General features: G+C 39.2%; 1 protein-coding gene across 4 annotated transcripts in view; it reads right to left on the reverse strand.

Annotated features, from left to right (window-relative positions):
• Positions 1–2,627: 2,627 nt before the first annotated feature.
• Positions 2,628–25,293, reverse strand: part of cops3 (COP9 signalosome subunit 3) — a 40,730-nt gene continuing 18,064 nt past the window's right edge. For 2 of the 4 annotated variants that reach the window (XM_078558906.1, XM_078558909.1), the window contains exons 6-12: positions 24,310–24,489; positions 23,584–23,724; positions 11,981–12,154; positions 8,571–8,657; positions 6,011–6,124; positions 3,946–4,026; positions 2,628–2,978 (exon numbers count right to left, since the gene is read on the reverse strand). In XM_078558906.1, the coding sequence (XP_078415032.1) occupies positions 2,925–2,978; positions 3,946–4,026; positions 6,011–6,124; positions 8,571–8,657; positions 11,981–12,154; positions 23,584–23,724; positions 24,310–24,489 (831 nt within the window). In that variant the 3' untranslated portion in view covers positions 2,628–2,924. Of the gene's footprint in view, positions 2,979–3,945; positions 4,027–5,248; positions 5,297–6,010; positions 6,125–8,570; positions 8,658–11,980; positions 12,155–23,583; positions 23,725–24,309; positions 24,490–25,293 lie in introns of those variants that run through there. The other 2 variants (XM_078558908.1, XM_078558907.1) reach the window with 2 other exon arrangements.

Below are 25,293 nucleotides of genomic sequence, written 5' to 3' on the forward strand. Positions count from 1 at the left end.
TTTTCCAAAATTCCTTGAATTCAGAGAAGGTTCCATTAGATTGGAAAATAGCAAATGTAACTCCTTTATTCAAAAAGGGACGGAGACAGAAAGCAGGAAACTACAAGCCAATTAGCTTAACATCTGTCATAAGGAAAATGTTACAAGCTACTATTAAAGATGTTATATCAGGTCACTTAGAAGAATTCAAGGCAATCAGGTAGAGTCGAGATAGTTTTGTGAAAGGGAAATAACGGTCAGCAAATTTATTAGAATTCTTTGAAGGAGTTACATGTGCTGTGGATAAAGGGGAACTGGTGGATGTGCTGTACTTCGATTTCCAGAAGACATTTGAAAAGCTGCTACGTCAAAGATTACTACAGAAAATAAAAAGCTCATGGTGTAGGGGGTAACATATTGGCATGGATAGAAGACTGGCTAGCTAACAGGAAGCAGAAAGTTGGCATAAATGGGTCTTTTTCTAGTTGGCAGGATGTAGCGAGTGTTGTGCCAAAGGGATCAGTGCTGGGACCTCAACTTTTTACAATTTACATAAATGACTTGGATGAAAGGACAAAAGGTATGGTAGCGAGATTTGCTGATGGCACAAAGATAGGTAGGAAAGTAAATTGTGAAGACCACATAAGGAGGCTACAAAGGAACATGGATAGATTAAGTGAATGGGCAAAGATCTGGCAAATGGAGTATAATGTGGGCAAAGGTGAAATGGTCCATTTTGGCAGGAAGAATAAAAAATAAAATTATCTAATGGTGAGAGATTGCAGAGCTCGGAGATTCAGAGGGATCTGGGTGTCCTAGTGCATGAATCACAAAAGGCTAGTATGTAGGTTTAGCAAGTAATTAGGAAAGCTAATAGAATGTTATTATTTGTGAGCAGAATTGATCACAAAAGTAGGGATGTTATACTTCAGTTGTACAGGGCACTGGTGAGACCACATCTGGAGTACTTTGAACAGTATTGGTCTCCTTATTTAAGGAAAAATGTAAATGTGTTAGCAGTTTACTAGACTAATGCCAGGAATGGGTCGGGATGTCTTATGAGGAAAAGTTGAATAGGTTAGGCTTGTATCCACTGGAGTTTAGAAGAGTAGAGGTGATGATTGAAAGCTTTAAGATCCTGAGAGGTCTTGACAAGGTGGATGTGGAGAGGATGTGTCCTCTTGTGGGAGATTCTAGAACTAAGGGTCAGTGTTTAAAAATAAGGCGTCATTCATTTAAGACAGATGAGGAGAAATTTTTTCTCTTAGAAAGTTGAGAGTCTTTGGAACCCTCTTCCTCAAAAGGCAGTGGAAGCAGAGTCTTTGAATATTTTTTGGGCAGAGCTTGATTAACAGGGGAGCGAAAGGTTATCAGGGATAGGCAGGAATGTGGAATTGAGGTTATAATCAGATCAGCCACGATCTTATTGAATAGCAGAGCAGGCTCAGAGAGCCGAGTGGCCTACTCCTGCTCCTAATCCGCATGTTTGTATGTACTTGGTTGAACTCCCTCTAGAGAAGACACTTTCAGAGAACACTCCATCTGGTGGTCTAGACACGGACCAGTGAAAGTTGTCATGAGATCCACAAGATGCCCGAGGACTTCACAAAGTACAAATGTAGATTATTCAGCTTTTTTTGTGTTTGTTCCAGAGACATACAGTTACTCTCATCACAGCATTTAGTTGCTTAAATAATTTCAGACCTGAATGGTGACCACTCAAATAGGTGGTAGAAATCTTAACTGGCTACCGTTTGCTTTTAAAATTAATATCAAATTGTTTCAACTGTAGTTTAAAGAATAATTACTTGAACACCAAAGTTAGTTTTCCAGGACTTTCTCTGAACTAATAAAATCAATGTGATTTAGTCATGAAAAACCTCAAGCTTAACATTGAAAAACACCTGTCACATGACACAATCAAATTGGTATCCATCTAACATACCACAGAAGACAGTCTTGGTGTTTCCATGACATTTTGCAAAAAAGCTGTAAATGAATAAAAATGCAGAATGCAGCACATCTCAAACGTTTGGACAGTTCCTTACATTCAAGATGTGCAGAACACTACTCATAAGGAGTAGGCATTCTACATGGCTCTTGCAATGTGCCCTTAGCAAACACAGTACAAAATGGGTGTATTTACATGGATGTTAATTACTGCTGGAACTTTAATTAAGTACAGAATTAAAGTTAAATATTTCAAGGTGTTGGAGTATTTAACTGAACAATGCCAACATTCAAAAATGTAAATGAATTATAGCAACCTCATGGCACATCAGTATGTGCAAAAAATGTAATGGAGTAACACACAATTGCAAAAGTATATTCAGAACTGAGCAATTATTGAATCATATGCCACACTTACACAAAAAGGTACATTTTTGAAATAGGTTATGTCCATTTGAACGTTCTTCAAGGCATCATGCTGGAATGATCAACTGCATCCCAACAGGAAAATGAGAAAATAAGTTGAAAGTAACCCTATTTGTATTTTTACGTTTTCAGTTAACCCCAATTAAAATCAAGCAGTACGTCAAGTACTTTAACACACAATCCCAGTATATGCCTGGAGTTAACCTTCCAGACTAGTTCTCCAGAATTTTCCATCGGGACTCAGAAAAGAAAGAAAAAGCAAAGAAACAAAATGGAGAAACAAAGCTCAGTTTTATTTAACACAGCTATAGTGTTAACCGTGAAACAATGATATATAAAACAGCGATAGATTTATTCCTACCCAGAGATTCTTTTGCCAAGAAAACAGTTCTGAAAGCATTAACAGAGGGAGTCTCTCAAAAACCAACAATTGATTTTCTCTCCTGATGCTCACGTGACTAAATCCATTCCCTCAGTTTCCTGTTTTTTATCCTGCTGATGAATCAAATGCACCTTTTTATTTTATATCTTTTTGTTGTTGCAGCTCTCACACAGTGTTAGGCTTTTTTTTATGAATAACTTGATGCCTTGCTTCCTACGTCATCTTCCTGGGTGCCCATGCTCTATAAAAACAAAAATTCACAAAAATGATTTAGCATAAAGTTTTCCATAACTCCTGTTCATAGTGCTACTGAAGCGTGGCTCATATTTTCATGCTATTTTGTGATGATCATTAGGGCACTTAAAAAAGCAGCTTTGCAAATTACGTTATGATGAGTGGAGAGTATTAAATGCAATAATTTAACATTTTCTTTCATTTACTGAATTAATGGTCCATCAAATCCACCACTATTTAGACATTTCTGAAGCATTTTGAACGCATTTTGGATATACAATCATCCTTCCTTCATTGTTGCTGGATCAAAATTCTGCAATTCTTCACCTGACTTCACCGTAGCAAGTACCAGAGTTATTATGGCACAGAAGATAACCACTCCACCCATCGAGTCCATGCCAGCGCTCTGTATTCAATCCATTCACGCCCACTCCCCCATTCTATCCCCGTAGCCCTGCAAGTTTATTTCCTTCAAGTGCCCATCCAATTTAGTTTTGAAATCATTGATCATCTCCGCTTCCACTACTAAGCAGGCAACAAGTTCCAGGTCATTATCATTCGATGCATAAAATCACACATCGCCCTGTATCTCTTGCCCAAAGCCTCAAATCCGTGTCACCTAATCCTTGCACCATAAGCTGCGGCTCTTCTTTGGCTACCTTATCCAAACCTGTCATGATCTTATACACCTCTAGCAAATCTCTCTTCAACCTCCTTTGCTCGAAGGAGAACTACCCAGCTTTTCCAATCTACCCTTGTAGCTACATTTCCTCAAGCCTGGGACCATTGTGGTAAATCCCCTTTGCACCCTTTCAAAGACCTTAAAGTGTGGTGACCATGGTCATGATTGCAGCGGTTCAAGGAGGCAGTCCAGTTCCACTTTCTAAGGGCAACTAGGGTTAGGCAATAAATGCCAGTGTTGCCCATATCTGAGAAGAAATGAAAATAAATCAATCCTATCATCAATTTCTTACCTTCTGTACAAACTGTGGATTAACAGTAATTTCCTGATCCATCGTTTTCAGCTTCTCATCTAATTCTATACATTTCTGCATCTAAAGATTAAAATAAAAACAAACATGCCTGGTAAGTGCATTAATATGGTAATGAGACATTGTTTGCTTTCTCAAGATTCTGTTTCCTGATGAACTAATCTAACCTGAAGATATTAAACATCACGTGTTTGCATATACTTCCTCTTTGCTTCATTTGTCTTTCTGGTGTCTTCGGTGACACTTTGAATGTCAGATTTGTCCACCATAAATGTACACATCCACATTTCTAACGGAACTCACAAGTAAACAGATCAGAGTAATCTAGTCACTGGGTTCCTACAATTTTCAAAATTATTCTGAAAATCTGTGTTCCCTTAGTAACTGAAACTCCACAATGCTCAAAATATGGGCATATCCAAAATTTAGAAACAAACCCCAAAAATTACATATTTCCCAATGAGATAATTAAAAGTATACACTGAATTGTCTTTAGTGCATTTTAAAGCTTTTATTGATGTTTTTTATTTGAAGGCCTCAGCCTCTCCTAAAAGCCTGATCTTAGAGCTGATTTTTTTTGCCCAGAGTGGTGACACTGAATTGAATTTAGATTGTGCATCAACATTAGTCAGCTATGCCAAGAAATATTTTCTCTTCTGTTTTCAACAATTTTACTCAAAGCTTTTCAAAATTATCTTTAGAAAGGATAGGGAATAAATTTCAAAAGCTCTCCCAAGCTAAAATTAACATTATGTCATTTATAGGGGAGTCCAGAGCTAGTTATGTTAAATACAAGATAGTCGCTAAGAAATCCAATAAAGAATTCAAGATAAACTTCTTTACTCCGAGGGCGGTTAGAATGTGGAACTTGCTACCGCATGGAGTAGTTGAGGTAAAGAGCAAAGATGTGTTTAAGGGGAAGCTAGATAAGTGCATGAGGGAGAAAGGAACAGAAAGTTATGCTGATAGGGTTAGGCAAAGTAGGGGGTGGGAGGAGGGTTATTTTGAGCAGAAATGCCAGTGTAGATGTTGGGCAGAATGGTCTGTTTCTGGGTTGTACATTTGATTTAAAGAGAGGCTGATTGTCTGGGAGAAAAAAAATTACAGTGGTTCAAGCCTTTGCTTTGTATTCTATGAGAGAGTGAGAGAAATAAAAAAAGTGACATACACGTGGATCAAAGGAAGAGGGTGAATGCAGGGGGCAAAATAGGAGAAGTCTTTTTCCTCATTTCATATTACTGCAATTTTCAAAGAAAAGTTAAATTTTGAAGCCAACTAATTATCTCACCTGTGTTTTGTTCAGTTAGAAATAGTCAATGCTAATGGTTTATACCTGTAAAACAGAGAATCTAATTTCTATCATCTATGAGTATGGAGGGAGAGATAGTGACGCAAAGAAATACACAAATAGAAAGACAAACTGGCAGTTTTGTTCATTTTAATTAATTTTTAGAAATAAAAAACAAGCTGAATTTTGAAAGTAAACAAAGCCTCTAAAGGAAACAGACACATAGGTTGGATGGGGTAGAATAACGGAGTTGAGCAAATAGCTCAAAAATAGTGATGGGACTGTGTGTGTTAGAAAAGGAAATAAGACTGTGGAAAGGGCAGAGAGCACAATAGGAGCAAGGGGACAGGAGATGCTGAGAGTTACATTTCCCCATGATCCCTAACTCTGCAGCTGTTTAGGGCTTCTTTTCCTGCGACACCACCATCTTTCACCCAAAAGGAAAGAAAAGTATAGAATGAGAAGCTGAAGAGGATAGGCAGAAAGGAAAACATAAAACAAGGAGAACAATCAGGGATACAATCTATATCCCACTTATGCCACTAAATAGAAGGACAATGGATTGCAATATAAGTGTCAGCAGATCCAAGCAACATATAAATCAGATCCCACAGTTCCTTATACTTTGAGAGTTTAACACTGTAGCATTGTTACTAATAGTAATTGTTATTAGGGAGAGACATACTAAATTGTAAAATTCTAACTTGTTTCAACTGTAGAAGTCAATATTCGGTCAATTAACTTTGATAAATTTGTTACCTCATGGTCAATGTTGAGAAGCATGGCTGGGTTATTATATTTCTCTGGGTTGTCATGGAAACTGACCATTCCATCCTTCTGATTAATACTAGCATATATTTCCCCGTCATCTATCTGAAAGAAAGTTAACTTCATGAAATCAAAGACCAATTATTCTCATCAGCAAATGCAATGGCAGAATTTTATCAGGTTAAATCACAAAGATAAAAAGACAAAAGTAATTTCTTCCAGAGCGAATATAATTATAGTATATAAATTGGCAGCATCTACCATGATTTTGGTAAATATGTGAACACAGAGCAGGAAATAAAGTAAAGTAATCACACCTTCCCAATGCATGTAGCGCTTAGCAGAACAGACCAGGCTTAATCTATTCAGTCTCTTCTGAATTGGCTGATCCCTGTCACAGCAAGTGTTAGGGACGACAAACGGCTCTTGGATTAGAGAATGGGACAAAAAGTCAGCAAGAATTCCCTCCTGATTGCTATCCAATGACCTCAGCTGAAGAGAATAAATTTGTAAGTGGCTGTGATAACTTACTGGGTAAAATAGATCACTGGGCATACACCATCTTGACTGTGGGGAAAATATTTAAACGTGAGTCCATTCTGCCCAAAACAACATCTCGTTAAAAAGGGCAGAATCAGAGCAATGATTTAAATGCCAGATGTTCCATATAACAGCAAAAGTAACAGTCTATTCAGCTCCTTAAACCTGTTTCTCCATGCAATTAGATCATGGCTGATGTACACCTCAATTCAATTTACCCACCTTTTCTCCATATCCTTAAAAAAAAATCTTCAGTCTTGAAAATTTTAACTGGCCCAGGATTCACAGAATTTCAGATTTCCACTGAGTGAAAAAATGCTTCCTAATTTCATTCTTAAACAGCTTGCCACTAATTTTAAGATTATAACCATTTAGTCTGGATTCTCCAGAAGAGGACTTAATTTTTCTTTATCTGGCCTGTCCTTTCCCTTTATCATGCTAAACACCGATTAGATCACCCTTCAACCTTCTAAACTCAAAGGAATACAATCCACGTTTATTATGCAACCCCTCTTCAAAATTTAACTTTTCAAGTATATAAAAAAGAAAATGCTAGAAAAGTTCAGCAGGTCTCTTCAGAGTCATACAGACTCAAAACATTAACTCAGCTTCTCTCTCCAAAGATGCTGCCAGACCTGCTGAGTTTTTCCAGCATTTTCTGTTTTTATTTCAGATTTCCAGCATCCGCAGTATTTTGCGTTTATCTTAAGTGTTTAGCTTCTCAAGCCCTGGCATCATTCTGGTGAATCTGCACTCCAAGGTCAACATAGCTTTCCTGTGGCGCTGTGCCCAAAACTGAATACAGTATTCAAGACCATGGCAGTGTACAAATGAGGCACCATTCCTCACTTTTGAATTTCACCCCCCATGAAATAAAAGCCATTAACATTTTTTGATTACTTTCCCACCTGTGCATTAGCTTTTATTATTTTATTATTCCAATTTATCTTTTATCCAATCCAAGTGGACGATCTCACATTTCCCCACATTGAACACAATCTGCCTAAGTTTTTTCCGCTCACTTAGTCTTTGATTGTCTGTTTGAAACTTCCTCCACCCATCTACACAACTTACTGTGCCTTCAATCTTAGTGTCATCTGCAAACTTGGATGTGAAACACACTATTCCGTCATCCAAATTAATAATACATGGTGCAAAGCTAACGCATGGAATAACATGGGTCGGATGACCACCTCCAGCGCTGTAAAGCTTAATGGTCCTTTGTAGCCTGTGTCAATATTCCACATGAGTTCCATTGCCACAAAACTTGCATAAGTGTCGTATTGCATTTAGTACAATGGTAAAGCTGATTTTCTATTTCTATTTTGCCCGATCTGGATGCATCTGGGAGGACTGGGGCAGAAAAGCGTGGCTGGTCTCAGATTTTCCAAAGATTTCCTGCTGGACATGATGAAAAATGTTGAATACATCTGCCAAATATAGGCAGATATATTCAAAGTGCAGATCCCTTACTAAAACCAGTTTCCACATTCCTGCCAATCAGAGAACATTCCTTTTGACTCTACATTTTCAATTGGTCTCTCTCCTCACCCCTAGTAACCGTTTCAAATTGATAGCCCCTTGTTCCTGACTTCCCAACCAGATGAAATTGTCTTTTGCCATGAGAACCTTCACGATTCTAAAAATGCTTAATTAAATCTTTCTAGTGTAATACTCTGCTCCAATGGAAACAAACAAGTCTCAATATTTCAAGCCTCATAACTAGTTTCACATATTTAGCAGGGCCTTGGTGAATGCTGTATATTCTCCATGACTTTAAGGTCTTTTCTATATTGAAACACTCAAAATTACATACAGTACTCTTAACTGTGGCCTAACCAGTATTTTTTGCTCTAACTTATAAAATCCAAAATGCCGTTGGCCTTTATGTCTTTATTTATCCTACTTTCAGGGGATGATGTATTTGATCTTTTGTTAACTTTATGTCCTTCAGCGACTTTACATTGACTGTATGCTCCCCTTGCTCATTTAGCTGTCAAAAAAGCCTTACCATGTGAAGCACATACTTCTCCGCTTCTTGAGCACCTGATAATTGTACCCTACTAGCCATGTCTTGTAAGGACAACGTCAAAAATGTCTGCAATGAAAAAATGAGACACATCTTAATATAAGAGAAAAGATTGGAAATACTACTGACTGCCAGTTGTGTATTCAAAGAGAAAGGACAAGTTAAAGTTCCAGGTGTATGCCCTTTATTAAAACTCTACATAATTTGCAATAAATAGTATTCCATGTTGTAAAATCACAACCTCTGTTTTAGGAATTAATCAATATAATGTGTGCAGTTTTGGTCTCCTTAAGGAAGGATGGAAATGCATTGGAGGCAATTCAGAGGTGGTTTACTAGATTGATACCTGGAATGAGCAGGCTGTCTTATCTGGATAGGTTGCACAAGCTGGGCTTGTTTTCACTGGAGTTTAGAAGAGTGAAGGATGACTTGATTGAAGTATAAAAGATCCTGAACAGCCTTGACAGGGTGGGCGTGGAAAGGATGTTTCCTCTTGTGGGTGAGTCCAGAACTAGGGGCACTGTTTTAAAATTAGGGTTCACCCTTATAGGACAGAGATGAGGAGAATTTTTTTCTCTCAGCGGGTTGTGCAACTTTGGAACTCTCTGCCTCAGCGGGGGTCACTGAATATTTTTAAGGCAGAAGGAGATAGAATCTTGTTAGGCAAGGGAATCAAAGGTTATCGGTGGTAGATGGGAATGTGGAACTCGAAACACAATAAAAACAGATCAGCCATGATCTTATTGAATAGCAGAGCAGGCTAGAGGGACCGAATGGCCTACTTCTGCTCCTACTTTGTATGTTTGTATTTTCTGGGAAGTATTCAAAACTAGATCTAGAAGTTTGGCTAAATTTCTATAATAATTTTTTTTAAGAGGTCCACAAAGACTATTCATGAATGCATGTGTGATTTTGTCAGTGAGGTGCACAGATTAGAAAGGTCCCTGGTTCAGGCAAAGTGCCTGTGTTGAGTTAGGGAATGGGTGTTAAAATTGGCCTCATTGGGCTTTGAAGGGCAGACAGAAGAAAAATAAATCATTATTCAATAACCACTGCTAGAATGTATGGAAATTTGTTTTAAGAGCGCCTTAGGTGAGAGATTCATCTATACATGGATTGGGTCTTCATATGCATGTATTGTGTTAATTTGGCCTCTTGGTAACTTGGCATCATTCAAACTGCACATTACAATTATTTTTTTGTACAGAGTTGTTATCAGAGTGGAAATCCACAACTGAATTTTCAGTATATATTTTGTGTCTTACTTTCTTGCCAATTTTCTCCTCTTCCAAAACAATTCTGATCCTTTATTGACTTCCTGAAATATTGGCCATCATTTTGCCCTCGTCAGGCGGACTCAGCGGGGACAGGCGGGAGTGGTCGGGGAGCTGCCTGCGATCGGGGCCGGACCGTGATTTCATGCTGGCGGGCCAATTAAGGCCTGCCAGGCCTGAAATGTGTGCTGCAGTACTGCCGGTGGTGATGGTGGGAGAGGGGGGGGGATTAATGGAAATGAAGATTGTAAGGGATAAAAATTAAGATTTTAAAAACGTTACAAAACACGTCCCCTCATGGCTCTGTCACATGTTATTAATGAAAGCTTAAATTTTTTATTTTATTTTTAATTGCTGTTGGAAACCTCATCCCATCCATAGATGAAGTTTCCTAAAAAATACAAAGGCCGCTTGGCCTTTTTGCCTGCCTGCCATCATAAGGATGGATGGGCAGCGAAAAATTACATTTAATTGGGACTTTAATGGCCTTAATAGACCTGTTAATTGTCGAAGGGCATGATGCCAACTCCCCCGTGCACCTGCCGACCGAAATATCGGGCGAGTGCATGACATTGGGATGCTTGTCCGACGTCATTTTACACTCGTTTGGGTAGGGTGGGTGCCCGCCTAGTGAGGTAAAAATTCTGGCCATTAAGTCCAAAGACTCACCGGCACCTCAAGTAGTCAATCATGCGCAAGTGTTCACAGTGAATACTGGCAGACTACTTGACTGTAAGGGCACAAAGGCACCATAGCAGAACCCAGATGTCCTCATCTGGCATCTACACACACACATTTCTAATAGGGATCTCTGGATAATAATTAGGAGCAATAACACTGGCCAATTTTCCTCAACACATACACAGAACTTTTCTATTTGACTAGACCAGTCATTCATTGCATAATCATTCAACTATGAGGAGACCGCCAACATATAGTTTATGATAAAATTGGTGTTTAAAAAGAGAGAAACCATACACTTGATGATGAGGAGGGCAATCGTTATCTGACATTGACAGGAGGTGAAACTAACAGCTAGGACTTCAGTGTGGGAGTGAAGCTCTTCTATTCCAAGTTATAACTCTTGCTTTATTAGGTTTAACAATATTTATGAGTTAACAGAAAGGACCTTAATATTACTATCCTCCTCCCTTTCCATGCCGTCAGTCGCAAAAACACATTTTTGCTGTTTCTTTCTCTCCTTTAAAGTTTTTCCTCATCATAAGCATTTCCTTACAGATAACAGATCAAGCAATGATGGTTAATGCCCAAACTTCGAAGCAAAATAATTGGTAGAAATCCTGTTATAATCCATATACTAAGTTCTATTTAAGAATCAGGAGAAAATATCCATCAACTTTGAAGACTTTTTTTTTCAGTCTTTAAAGCAGCAGCGCAAGTGAAAATTCCAGGATACAGCCTTCATTGCAAACATTTCTGAGATAATTTGCTGACCGATAATTTTTCAGCACTTTTTAATATTCATTCATAGGATGTGGGCATCACTGGCTAGGCCAGCATTTGTTGCCCATCCTGAATTGCCCTTGTTCAGGGGGCATTTAAGAGTCAACCACATTGCTGTGGGTCTGGAGTCACATGTAGGCCAGACCAGGTAAGGACAGCAGATCGCCTGCCCTAAAGGACATTAGTGAACCAGATGGGTTTTTACAACAATCGACTATGGTTTCATAGTCATCATTAGACTTTTAATGCCAGCTTTTTTTTAAAAATTGAATTCAAATTCCATCTTCTGCTGTGGTGGGATTTGAACCTGGGTCCCTAGAGCATTACCCTATATCTCTGGATTACTAGTCCAGCGACAATGCCACTACGCCATTACCTCCCCCACCTTTCCTCAGGCCCAAAGGCATAATTGGCCAGTACAGCTTATTTGTGCATTAAAACAATTGCATTCCACATTCTATTTGTTGAAATAATGGAGAACAAATTAGAAAGCCAATCATCACCAGGTATAAGATTTCAAAAACATTTTTCAGCAACAAACATAAATGCCATTGTAAGGCCTGATAGTAAAGGAAAGCTATGCAAGGATACATTTATTCAGCATCTGACTTATCATCTATGGTCTTATACACATTTTGTGCAGATATATCTTACCTTTGTTAGCCTCTGAATGTTCTTTTTATAAAGAGAGGACAAGCATTGTTTGACAAGACCCATGTTGTTATCTCTTGTGAATGTTTCGTTGTGTTTGTTCACCACATTTCGAAGTTCTGCTGGATTATTTGTTGCATATATTTGTGCTAATTCATGGTAGGCATTACTTAGGGGCTGTTGAAGGACAGACAAAATAAGACTTAGCTTACTTTGTTAATCCAAAAACAGCAGCTAATAAGTTTTTTCAATTGGCAGAAAAGCTTTCAGCTATACATTATAATACTTACAAACAACGCTTACAAAGTGTGGCCATCTTGCATTATATGTTTCAATTATTCACATTAAAAGCAAGCTAAAAAGCTCCAAGATGGGTTCTTTATTAGCCGATCATATTTTGCCATCTTATGTGGTTCCTCTGCTGTCATTTGAACTTCACCACTAAATTGCAAGGGCTTCAGTTGAAGATGATTTGTGAGCAGCACAGCTAACAATTTCCCAGCCCTGAAATCATAAAATCATCAATCACAATGCCCATGATTGAAATGCTGCTGAATTTCATACTCTGAAGACACACCAGCACAGAACACTGTTAGAGGTAAGTTTCATTTTAGTTATCAGCAGTTCCTGTAACGCAGTGGTTTGTCATTATTGTATCCAAATGCCTAATGCAGCAGACAATTTGATGAAATATCAATAATCTTGCCAATGCAGAGGAAGGGAAGAAAATAAATAGTTTTCCTCTAAACATGGGTTTCAAACTTGCATCTGTGCACACTTCCTAGCTCAGTTTTTTTCCATTACAATTTCCCATGTCTACATTTATAATGAAAACGTGCCTCTGTCATCTAATCATGCTGCCACCTAATCACCCTCCTGCCAGTGACAATGTAGTGGCTCAGTTCGGCATCTATCAGCTTTATAGCCTATGTTGCAAAGAAATTCCAATGTTGCAAGAAACTCTGCTCAATGGCTTGCCAAATTGCAACTAGCCTTATCAACATATAAAAAAATAAGGACAGAACATCTGTCTTTAAAACGGAGACCGAATTACTTTCATACATACTGGTTCAACCATCGAGTTCTTTACTTTCTGAAGCAACAGCATACAAGATTGCAAAGAGCAGTGTACACCCAGGAGACTTGGAGATGATAAAAAAACAGCAAGGGAAGACTAAAAAGATTGTGAGGACCGCAAAAAGGAATTCAAAAAGAAATCTGAGGGATATCAAGATTAATAAAAATGTTTTTTCTTTAATAACTACATTAACATGGGCAGTCAAGGGTAGTGTGGGGTCTTTTTAAAAATGTGGGTAATATTGGAAATAAAAAAACGGAAATGGCTGGCTTGTTTAATAATTGCCTTTTGTCAGTTGACACTGCAGAGGAAGGGCATAATTTCCCTGCAATGTTAGAATTAATAAAAATGAATCAAGGACTGAAACTCACTGAAGTTAACATAACCAAGAAAACAGTATTAGAAAATATAATGGCACTACAGACTGACAAACCCCCATGGGGCAGAATTTATAGGTCAGCGTGCGGGCGCGCACTGGACCCGATCAGATACAAAATCAGGCATGATGACGTTAGGCGAGCGTCCCAATGTCATTGTGCGCTCGCACGGGATTTCAGTCGGCCGGCGCGCTCAAGTGTCAGGAGCATGACCGCCGACAATTCAAGCTGTTACAGTTCCAATTGTCCCTGATTGTTCGCGGTCCTTCCAACCTTACGGTTGGCAGACAGGCGAATCTGCCAGGCAGGCTTTGCACTTTTGATGAAACCTTATCCAAAGGTGGAATGCGGTTTCCATTATTAAATTTAAAAAATAAAAATGTATGGGCAGACTTTTCATCATATATATGTTCAGGTGACTGATTCTGATGTGTGGACATTTGTTTCCGGATTTTAGAATCTTTATTTAATTGTTTTGAAGTCTTCAGCTCCCCGATGCAGCTCTCTGCCTTCAGGGAGCCTTCAGTTAGCGCTTGCCCGCATCCACGCTTACGTCAGCCCCCACCCCGGCAGCGCTGGGCATTTCAGCATGCGCTTCACACTGGCTGGCCGTTAATTAGCCAGCCAGTGTGAAATCACGGTCAGGGGCCAATCGTGGGCGGCGGTCCATTCCCCAGCCACTCCCGGGCCCGCCGATCGCACCTGGACACCAACCTAAAAATCCTGTCCATGGTATGGGATTGAAAATGCCTTAGGCATAATCTTACACAGCTCCCTCAATTGTCTCTTTAGATTGGAAAATTGAAAACATCCAATATTTGAGAAAGGCGAGTAAGAGAAACCAGGAAATCATAGACCTGTTAGTCTAACATTTGTTGTGGGGAAGTTATTGGAATCAATAATTAAGGACAAAGTGATTGAGCACTTCAAGAAATTTGAGTTTATCAAAGAGAGCCAGCAAGAAGTTACAAAGGGTATGTTATATCTAACTAACCTAACCAAAACTTTTGAAGTAATTAAAGTAGATGTAGTAAATGGGGTTATGTCTGTGAATGTAGTTCATATGACCACGAGAAGGTATGCAATAATGGACTAAAATTAAAACTAATGGAATTCAAGGCAAATTATTGTCCTGGGTTAGGTGATAGAAAAGATTAGGGATAATGGATAAGTACTCTAATTTGAAGAGTGTGACTTAATGGTGTCCCATGGTGATCAGCATGATCTGGGGCCTCGACTATTCACTATATTTATTAATGACAGATAATACAAGAGAGAGCCATGTATCCAAGTTGTCAATGACACAAAGATTGTCAGTTTAGTAAGTAGTATAGACAGGAAAATAACATTACTAAGAGACTTTGAAATGATAAGTGAGGGGGCAAAACTGTAGCTGATGGATTTCAACATGGGTAAATGTGATGTTACCCAGTCTGGACCAATAAGGTATAGATCTGAGTATTATTTAAAATGGTTAAAAGCCAGAACAGTGGAGGTCCAAAGATTCAATATTGATTTTGGAAGAGGTGTTGTGCAAATTCACCAGAATATTACCAGGGCTCCAAAGGTTAGAGTATGAGGAGTGATTACATAAACTAGGCCTTTTGCATAGAAAGTTATGTGATCTTGTTTGAGGGTTTAGGACTATGAAAGGATTTAATAGGGTAACGGAAAGCTTTTTCCACTGGAAAAGGAGGCATAACCTTTTCACCTGTACCGGGTCACTGAAGAGACACATTAGAAACTATTTTTCATGCAAAGAGGTGTCAGAAATGTGGAATTCACTCCCACAAAAAAAGCCGTTGTTGCTCACTCAATTAATAATTACTTTCGCCACTGAAGATGGGTGGGAGTAATGCTTTTGCCCCTGTTTGTTAGTCTGTAATCAATATATCTCAAGAAACTAATGGATGGATTTCAACGAAACTTGATACAAAGATAGGTAATGGTCCAAGAAAGAATTGATTTGGGCAATTAGAGATGGGTAATAAAAATGCTTCTTTAGCCAGCAATGCCCACATCCTGTGAAAGAATTTTTAAAAAAGTGACGACGCAGATCCGGATCCTGGAAATTTTTAAAGGATACATTAACTTTGAGAGATTTGGCAAATTGACCTTTTTATTAAAAAAAATTGTGGTTTGTTTGATTTAGAATGCTGTTGATTGCTTTAAAATGTTGTGGATTGTCTCAGCTGCTGTGGTGGAATATGTCACAACGTTAAAATGCGAGCAGTGTTTTCAGAGCAGGTTATTGCATGTAGATTGGCCTGAAGCCTCCTCGGTGAGATACAAGCTCTTAATAAAAATAATTATTTTTTCAGCTTTGTAGTTAAAGAGCACCCATTAGCCAGGGAAAAGTCTCAGGGAAGAAATGCATAATTGCAATAATGTTGAGTTAACACAGCGTGGCAGAGGTATTCGCTCTACTATGTACCCTCTTCATTTGTTTTAAATCTGAAATCGATAGATATTTGCTAAACAAGGTCATAAAAGGACATGGAACCAAGGCCATAAATGGACATGGAGCCAAGACCGGTGGATGGAGTTAAGGCACTAATTGGCCATGATCTCACTGAAAGGCAGAACAAGCTCAAAGGGTTGAATGGCCTACTCCTGTTCCTATGTTCCCTAACCTAAGGCAATTATTTCTTCTCCATAAGCCTCATTTCCCATGTCAACTTTGCCAAGTATAAATTCCTATGTTAACATTTCCCATTCAATTTTATTACATCAACTGTCGCTTGTGACAAACATTGTGCAATTCCTAGGTTGCGACAGTCTTGACATGCAGTATCACAGAATTGTTACGGTGCAGGAGGCCATTCAGCCCATCATGTCTGCAATGGATCTCCAAATGAGCATTATGACTCAGTGCCACTTCCTGCCTTTTTCCCATAACCCAGCATATTAGACGATTGCTTCTATTGAATCCTCTTGAATGCCTCGAATGAACCTGCCTCCACCACACTTCCAGGGAGTGCATTCCAGACCTGAACCACTTGTGAGAAAACGTTTTTTCTCACATCACGCTTGCTTCTTTTGCAAATCACTTAAAATCTGTGCCCTCTCGTTCTCGATTCTTTTACGAGTGGGAACAGTTTCTCCCTATCTACTCTGTATAGCCCCCTCACGATTTTGAACACCTCTATCAAATCTCCTCTTAGTCTTCTCCTCTCCAAGGAGGGTAGTTTTCCAATCTATCTTCATAATTGAAGTTTCTCATCTCTGGAACCATTTTTGTAAACCTCTTCTGTACTCTCTTCACATCCTCTCTGAAGTGTGGCACCCAGAACCGTGCACAGTACACCAGCTGAGGTCTAACTAGTGTCCTATACAAGGCATAACCCTCCTTGCCTTTATACTCTGTGCCCTATTAATAAAGCCTAGGGCTCTGTATGCTTTATTAACTGCTCTCTCCACCTGTCCTGCCACCTTTAATGACTTATGCACATATACACCAGGTCCCTCTGCTCCTGCACAACCTTTAGAGTTGTACCCCTTATTTCATATTGTCTCTCCATGCTCTTCCATGCTCTTCCTTCCAAAATGAATCACCTCACACTTCTCTGCATTGAGATTCATCGGCCACCTATCTGTCCACTCCAATAATTTGTCTATGCCCTTTTGAAGTTCTACGCTGTCTTCCTCACAGTTTATAATGCTTCCAAGTTTGGTATCATCCACAAACTTTGAAATTGCCCCATGCACACCAAGATATAGATCATTAATTTATACCAGGAAAAGCAAGGGTCCCAATGCTGACCCCTGGGGAACTCCATTACAAACCTTCCTCCAGCCCGAAAAGTATCCATCAACTATTACTTGCTGTTTCCTATTACTCAGCCAATTTTGTATTCACATCCCTACTGTCCTTTTTATTCCATGAGCTATAACTTATTTCAAGTCTGTTGTGCAGCACTGTATGGAATGCCTTTTGGAAGTCCATGTACACTACATCAACAGCATTACCCTCCAGCAAGTTAGTTAAACATGAGTTTTCCTTAAGAAATTCATGCTGGCTCTTCCTAATCAGCCCACATTTTTCCATGTGACTATTAATTCTAACCCAAATAATTGTTTCTAGAAGCTTCCCCACCACTGAAGTTAAACTGATTGTCCTGCAATTGCTTGGCTTATCTTTACAACCTTTTTTGAACACGGGTGTAATGTTTGCAATTCTCCAGTCCTCTAGCATCTCCCTTGAGTCTAGGGAAGACAAAGATTTTGGCCAGTACCCCTGCAATTTTCACTCTCACTTCCTTCAATATCCTTGGGTGCACCTAATCTGGTCCCAGTGCCTTGTCAACTTTAAGTACCAGCAGTTTATCCAATACCACCTCCTTATCAATTTTGAACCCTTCTAGTGACAGAGTTTCCTCCTCTGTCACCATGGCCTGGGTAGCACACGCTTCCTTGGTAAAGACAGATGCAAAGTATTAACTTAATACCTCAGCCATGCCCCCTGCCTCCATGCGTAAATCTCCTTTTTTGGTCCCTAATCAGCCCTACTCTTCCTCTTAACCACCCTTTTACTATTTATTTGCCTATAGAAGACTTTGGGATTCCCCTTATGTTGGCTGTCAGTCCTTTCTCATTACCCCTCTTTCGCTTCTCTTATTTGCTTCTTCACCTCTCCTCTGAACCTTCTGTATTCAGCTTGGTTCTCAATTGTGTTTTCTGTCTGACACCTGTCAGAAGCACTTTTTCTTCTTTATCTTAACTTCTCTCTCCTTTTTCATCCAGGGAGCTCTGGATCTGTTTGCCCTACCTTCCCCTTTTGAGGGAATATAACATGACTGTGCCCGAACTATTTCTTCTTTGGAGGTAGCCCATTGTTCAGCTACAGTTTTTCCCGCCAACCTTTGGTTCCAATCTATCCGGCTCATCTCCATTCTTGCCCCATTGAAGTCAGCTCTCCTCCAGTTAATTATTCTTACTCTGAATTGCCCATTGTCCTTTTCTACCATCATCCTAAACTTTATGATACAATGATCACTGTCTCCTAAATGTTCCTTCACTAACACTTGTTCTTGGAAATTAGGTGGGCCAAACAGATCCAGTCTAGCAGTGACTCATTTCTTGTTGGACCGGACACATACTGCTGCAAAAAATTCTGAACACACTCTAGAAACTTTTGCCCCTCTCCACCCTTTACACTACCACTATCCCAGTCTATATTCAGGTAAGTAAAGTCCCCCATTATAACTACTCAATAACGTTTGCACCTCTCTAACTTCCCTGCAGGTTTGTTCCTCTTTGTTTGTAAGTTTCCTTTAAATTTTGTCTTTTGTTTTTGCAGTTTCCCTTTAAGGGACTGTCTTTTACTTTATCCCTGATTTTGTTAATTTAGTTTATTTCATTTGACTCGAAAGAGTTACATCTTTCCCACTAGTCTATAAACTACACCAAGCAATGTAATTGCATCTTTTATGTTCCTTAGCTCCCAAATCGATTCTGTCCTTGAACTCTCTGGGACATCCTCTTTCTCCAGCACTGCAATACGCTTAACTAATACAGCCATCCCTCCTCCTTTTCTTCTTACCCTATCCTTCCTGAACACCTTGCACCCAGAAATATTTAACATCCAGTTCTGCACTTCCTTGAGCCAGGTCTTTGTTATCGCCACAACACCATAATTCCACATGGCAATCTGCACCTATAGCTCACCATTCTTATTTACTGTACTCTATGCATTCACATACATTCAGTATAACCCAGGTTTAAACTTCATTACCTTCTCCTTTACTCCAACACTGCCTTATTAATTTATTATTCTCTATTTTAGTGCTGTCTCTCCCAGTATTTTGTGCACTTTGGTATTACTCTCTAATATTCTCTCCTGGTTCCCATACCCCTGCCGAGTTAGTTTAGAGCAGCCCCCCGCCACCGCTGAGTTAGTTTAAAGCACCCCCTCACCCCTGCCAAGTTATTTTAAAGACCCCTCCCTACCTACAATAGCAATAGCAAAATGCTCCACAAGGAACTCAGTCCCAGCTCTGTTCAGATGCAGCCCATCAGGCCTGTACAACTACCATCTCCCCCAGAGCCAGTGTCTCAGGAATCCAAAGCCCTCCTTGCTGCACCATCTTTCCAGCCACACATTTAACTGCCTTATCCTCCTATTTCTGAGTAATCTGGAGACCTGCTTGCTAATTTTCTACCTAGCTCCCTAAATTCTGTCTGCAGAATCACGTCCCCTTTCCTACCTAAGTCATTGGTACTAACGTAGACCACAACCTCTGGTTGTTCACCTTCCCCCAGAACAATGCCCTGCAGCCACTCAGTGGCATTCTTGACCCTGGCACCATGGAGGCAACATACCATCCTGGAGTCACATCTATAGCCGCAGAAGCACCCGTCCCCTAATGAATCCCCATCATTATTATTCTTCCTTTCTTCTTCCTCCCATCCTGTACAACCGAGCCACTTATGGTGCCACAAACCTGTCTCTGAGTGCACTCCTCTGAGGAACCAACACCCTCACCAGTATCCAAAAAGGAAAAACCGATTAGTAAGCGGGACCCCAGGCAACTCCTGCACTACCTGTCTCGTTCTCTTCAACTGCCTGGCAGTCACCCATTCCCTTTATGCCTCCATGCTTCTAACCTGCAGTCTGACCATCTCTCTGAACGTGCTAGCCACATAGCTCTCAGGTTCCCGGATGCACCACAGTGGCTCGCCACCGCTCAAGCTCCGAAACCCGGAGCTCAAGTTTCTGCAGCTGGCAGCACTTCCTGCTCATCTGGTCGTCTAGGTCACCAGTAGTGACCACGACTTCCCACATATTACAGGACATGCATTCCACACAACCGAGCTGCCCTGCCAGGTCTTAACTTTACTTCTCTTACATTAACTTTATTTTACTTTGGTTTACTTATATTACTTTATGTTACTGTTCCCAACTTCCTCTTATTCCTAATGTATCTTACTCAAATCCAAGTAGCTACTTCTTTAAAAATAACACACTTTTCTAATTTACAGCTATTTAAAGACATCTCTAATAGCAGTTTCTTACCAACTAATGAGCTTATAGTTTTCCTGTGATGTCACTGTTTGATTTTCTTTTTCAAACTCATCTCTGAAGGTGAGGTTTACACCCAGGTCCATTTCTGCTCTGCTGCTCCTGTTCCCGACTTAGAATAATTCCTATGTAAACCACACGTCTTTCCCCTGTGCACCATATTCCACTGTGAGCCTAATTCACTACTCACTCCATCTCCGTCTCACTCCGGCATAGCTGCCTGTCTCCTCACATACCCCTTACTGAAATACAAAAATTTCCCAGTCTGAATCGTATTGTGTCAGTATAAGTGGAACTGTGCTTTCCTCATGCTGTAACAGGATCTCTGAAGATTTCTATTTTTCTCCAAATTATTTGATAACAAGGGGAGAATAAATTTTAAAAGTTTTTAAGGTAAAGCTTCAGATATAAATAATTATTGTTTTAATTCCAGTGAAAGCCTCACTCAGACGCACATCAAACAAAGAGTGAGGTATGATTAAAAGGAAAGCAATTATACTGATTATTTTTTATTTGATTAATACTGAAAAAACTGTAAACAATTCTTCATGCAGAAAATGTTGATTTTGGTCCATAAAAATTAATGATTTGTCTCTTTGTCAATCATAATATTTGAGTTTGCTTTACCAAATAGTTTAAGCTCTTTTAATTTTTTAAAATTTAAAATTCAGGTCAGTGACACTAAGGCCATCTTTACAGCGGACATGCATTTTTCATTTATACTTAGCTCTTAAATACAATTATTTCCACAAAATGAGCATATGGATGGGCTAGCTATTTCACAAGAATCCTTTCACCATTGCTACCAAAATGTAACATTTCCCCTCCTTACAGCTACTAAATTTAAAGCTTCATAACACCCCAAGTGCCATGGAATCCCAGCATCTCCCTCTCAGGGCTGCCAAACCCATGACCCACCTCCAGTGCTGTCAAACCTCAGGATCCTACCTCGCCAAATTAAAATCTAAACGTCTCCTCCCGCTCCAGTGCTTAAATAAAAATGGGAAATGAATGAAAGAAACACTAGGAAATTAAATGGGAGGACCACAAAGGTCAAAGGACAAAGCAAACTTCAAGCAGCAACAGATTTGTAGAATTTTCAAATGCTAACTTTGGACTTCACCATTATGGGTACTGTTTCCCAATAATATTCCATCAACACCATATAATTTCTCCACTCCTCAGTGATACTGTTCAAGCACAGTGAACAACAGCATAAGAGAGCCACTAGAGTATTCAAATTAATCCCCAAGGTATATGCTTTCATGATCTCTCATCTAAAATACATGTCATCTACTTTTATTCAAATCACAGTTTAAGTATATGATCAATAGGGGCACAAATTGCCTCCGTACATAGAGGCAGTTGGTCAAGTTCTCTTGCCTGATTGCAATTTTCCCACCCCACCCAGCAGCCCAACAACAAATGCCACTGTCCATCCTCCTTGGATTGCACTCCAAGAGGAGTTAGTATCCTCAGGACAGGTGAAAAGAAAAAGGAACAAAATTGGCATGAAAGCTTCCACTGATAGATCGCTAGGTACATTAATTTATTTTTAATGCAAAACTAAAGAGAATGGGATTGAAAAGTGAAATGAGCAGGTTCCAAAAAAAAACACCACCATTCATCAACTGAAAACAAAGTTTGCTTAATTATAATCTTGATATGACAAATATCTGCCCTGAGTCTGTGACACTACATGCATTATCTAGAGCAGTACCCTTCTGTGCAGCGTTATACAAATAGAAATAGGCTCATTTCATCTTGTTACATAGAACAACAGTGATGGCTTCACTCAGCTTATAAATGTAAACATGGGAAATGGATGGCAGAAGATGCTAAGATGTTAAACAGGGCAACCAGAAAGGAAAGAAACCTTCAAGCTGCAACACAGTTGTAGAATTTTGAAATGGTAACTTTTAGACTTTACCATTGTAGGCACCATGTCCCAGTCACTTTTTCCTCAGCACTACTATCATCATGTCAGCCGTGCTGCTCACAAGGTGTTCAACAGTTTACATCATATCCCAGTCCACATCTGAATTAAATCAAACCAAAGGACAGCAGAGGAAAGAGCACAAACATTAAAATAAATAGTCAAAATTACCGAGTAATGGACACGCTTAGTCACTTTGAAGTATATGTTTCTCGCTCAGCCGCTTTTTTTAAGCAAAACAAAAATGAGTATCACAACTTATATGTCTTTAGCTTAGAAAAACGTCCAAGGTACTTGACAGTTGAGATAAGGAGCAAGCATCCAGCTTAAGAAAGGTGACCAAAAAATTGATGAAAAAGAGATGTTTTGGTGAGGCTTTTAAAAGGTAAAAAAAACTCAGACAGGAAAAGACAAATTTGTCTCTGGCACCTAGCTCAGAGCAGAGGGAATGGGAGGGGGGTAAATCCAGATGAGATTGACAAGGCTAGCCCCTGGCAGGCACTCTGGGGTGGTGAAAAAGAGAGAGGAGGATGGGTCGATTGGAGCTAATACTCATTAAGGAGTGGAGGGTGGGGGAAAAGGGCCTCAATGCACTGTTTGGAGAACTTCAGTGGAGGCACAGACAGAAGTTGTGGGCTTATCCTAAAGGAAGTCAAGCCTGGGTCCCCAGAATGAAGGTAGAGAAATAGCAGACAATTGACTGCAGGCCAGCCATCCCAGAAGTGCTGGGTGTAGTTTAGACTCAAAGCTCAGTTGTAGATCAACACCTAAGTCTCTAAATATGCATTCTTTCAGTTACAGTTTCAAAAGTTTCACATTGTAAGTGCTTAGGTTATAAAATGTTATGATTTGAAGCACGAATTGGGCATTCTGTTGGATTTCAACACTAAAATAAAACTTGCAAAACATTACACAGCACACACCAAATTAAATGAAATAAAGTAATTGGGTTTAATGTTTAAATATAAGATAATAAATGGAATTATTTTAACATAATCGCTATCTGTGGATACTTAGGATGAAAGTTATAAAACAAGGTCTAAAGGGTGTGCAATGTAGAGTTAACAGTACAGTTCAAAGGCATCACTACACTAGGTTATTTTCATTAATTACTGAAAAAAAATCTCAAGGCAAGATTGGCCAAAGGTGAAGTGCTAAAAACTCTCACCTCTAAAATTAAATTTGCAATCTCACCTTAATGAATCTTCCCACTATCTGTGACGTGTATTTGGGCAGCTGCTGAACTTTCCCATGCAGAATCAAGGAGACAAGAATATACTTTTTATAAGACTCCAACATAATGTGACTGACTGCCATGGCTGGAGTTGTTATTGCCTGAGGGGAAAAAAATGGATACTTCTAATTGTTAATGAGTATTTCAACAATCTGATTTTACCACCTACTTTTGAGCTAAAAGCCATTAATTGGAATAACAATGAATCTGATGAATAAAACCAAAGGCAGCTATCCCCGCTTGTACCACTATTGCATTAAAGCAATATGACTCAAATTCCGTGCAAGACCGATGTAATATTTAGCATTCACCAATTGCCCTATTCATGTACTTCCTAGTATGTATTATGTTCAAGAAAAGGACAAAGGTCTTCCTTCCTATCTGCTACTATTTAAAGTTGCCATTAACTTCTCAGAATAAAACTGACATTATACCTGAAGAGTTACATCCTTGGTGCAAAGTTTGTCATTTTGGTTAAATGGGTAATATTTATCCCAACCTCCAAAAGCAGAATCTGATGTCAGTCACCTGCTAATGTCAGTAAGTTGGAGGTTGAAATTTGTAGTAGCCACAAAACATAAACATTGTAATGCAATTTTACGATAGTTTTAATATATTAATACTTAGCAAACAAATATTCAAGACTCATTCTTGAAGATACCATTTCCAACTATGTTCATTTTTACCTGTTCATAGAAATACAGTGCCCGCTCAAAATTCTTGAGTCCTGTGTAGATCATGCCACCATAATAGTAATAACATAGAAAGTGCTTGGCGTCATAGGCTCCATTTTCTTTACAAATATCTGTCATATCCACTTCCAGGTAGGGAATTGCAGGATTGAAGCATTTTGCTAGCAGGCAAAGCTATTAAATGGGAAAAAAAAGCTTGTTGAACATACAAAGATCTTAGATATTATTGTGCTTTTGGAAACTAAGATTAAGAGCAATTTTATAGTTGAAAACCTTTACAAGGTTTCCACCAATGCAAAAGTCAAGCCTCATATTTAAAATAATAAAATCAATGCAATCAGGTACAATTTGCATACCAGACTGTATATAAAACTAAATGGAGGCATTAAGAAATGCAGGCAGCATGCAAAAAGTCAGTCTGAAATGTAGATATAACTAGTCATGGTGAATAAACACACTGCAAAAAGCAATAAGAATCTCTTTCATGGTGCAAGAATGCATGCAACTGCCACTAATAAAATATTCTGTGTTATATACAGCATGGCTCTTGGTTGTGAAGTTAAGTGCCTCTGATTCTGGCATACATGTGAAATATGAATCTTCTGAACAGTGATACTGGCAGCTCCACTCTTAATAAATGTCTGACAAGTTGAGGTTTATTGAGGTACAAGTTTCAGAGTCAACTCAGACTCAAGTGCATTGAAGAGTCAAAGGACAGTGGGTCCCAATAAATCATGGTACTCTGCTCAGTGATACTGGCTGCAACATTTATACTGTTGCTAGCACCACTTGTTGAATATATAACATTTTTTTAAAAGAAAATTGTACTAATTTTCAGTCATTTAAAAAAATAATGCTGACAATGTAAAAAATAAACAGCAGCTGGGAAAGATGTTTGTTCGAACTGAATAGTTGAAAGGCTAACCCATTAAGTATCTCAGATCAACCAAACACCTGCTGATGCCTTCCATAATTGGG

Source organism: Cetorhinus maximus, chromosome 15 (assembly GCF_964194155.1).
Source record: "Cetorhinus maximus chromosome 15, sCetMax3.hap1.1, whole genome shotgun sequence".
Taxonomy (NCBI): domain Eukaryota; kingdom Metazoa; phylum Chordata; class Chondrichthyes; order Lamniformes; family Cetorhinidae; genus Cetorhinus; species Cetorhinus maximus.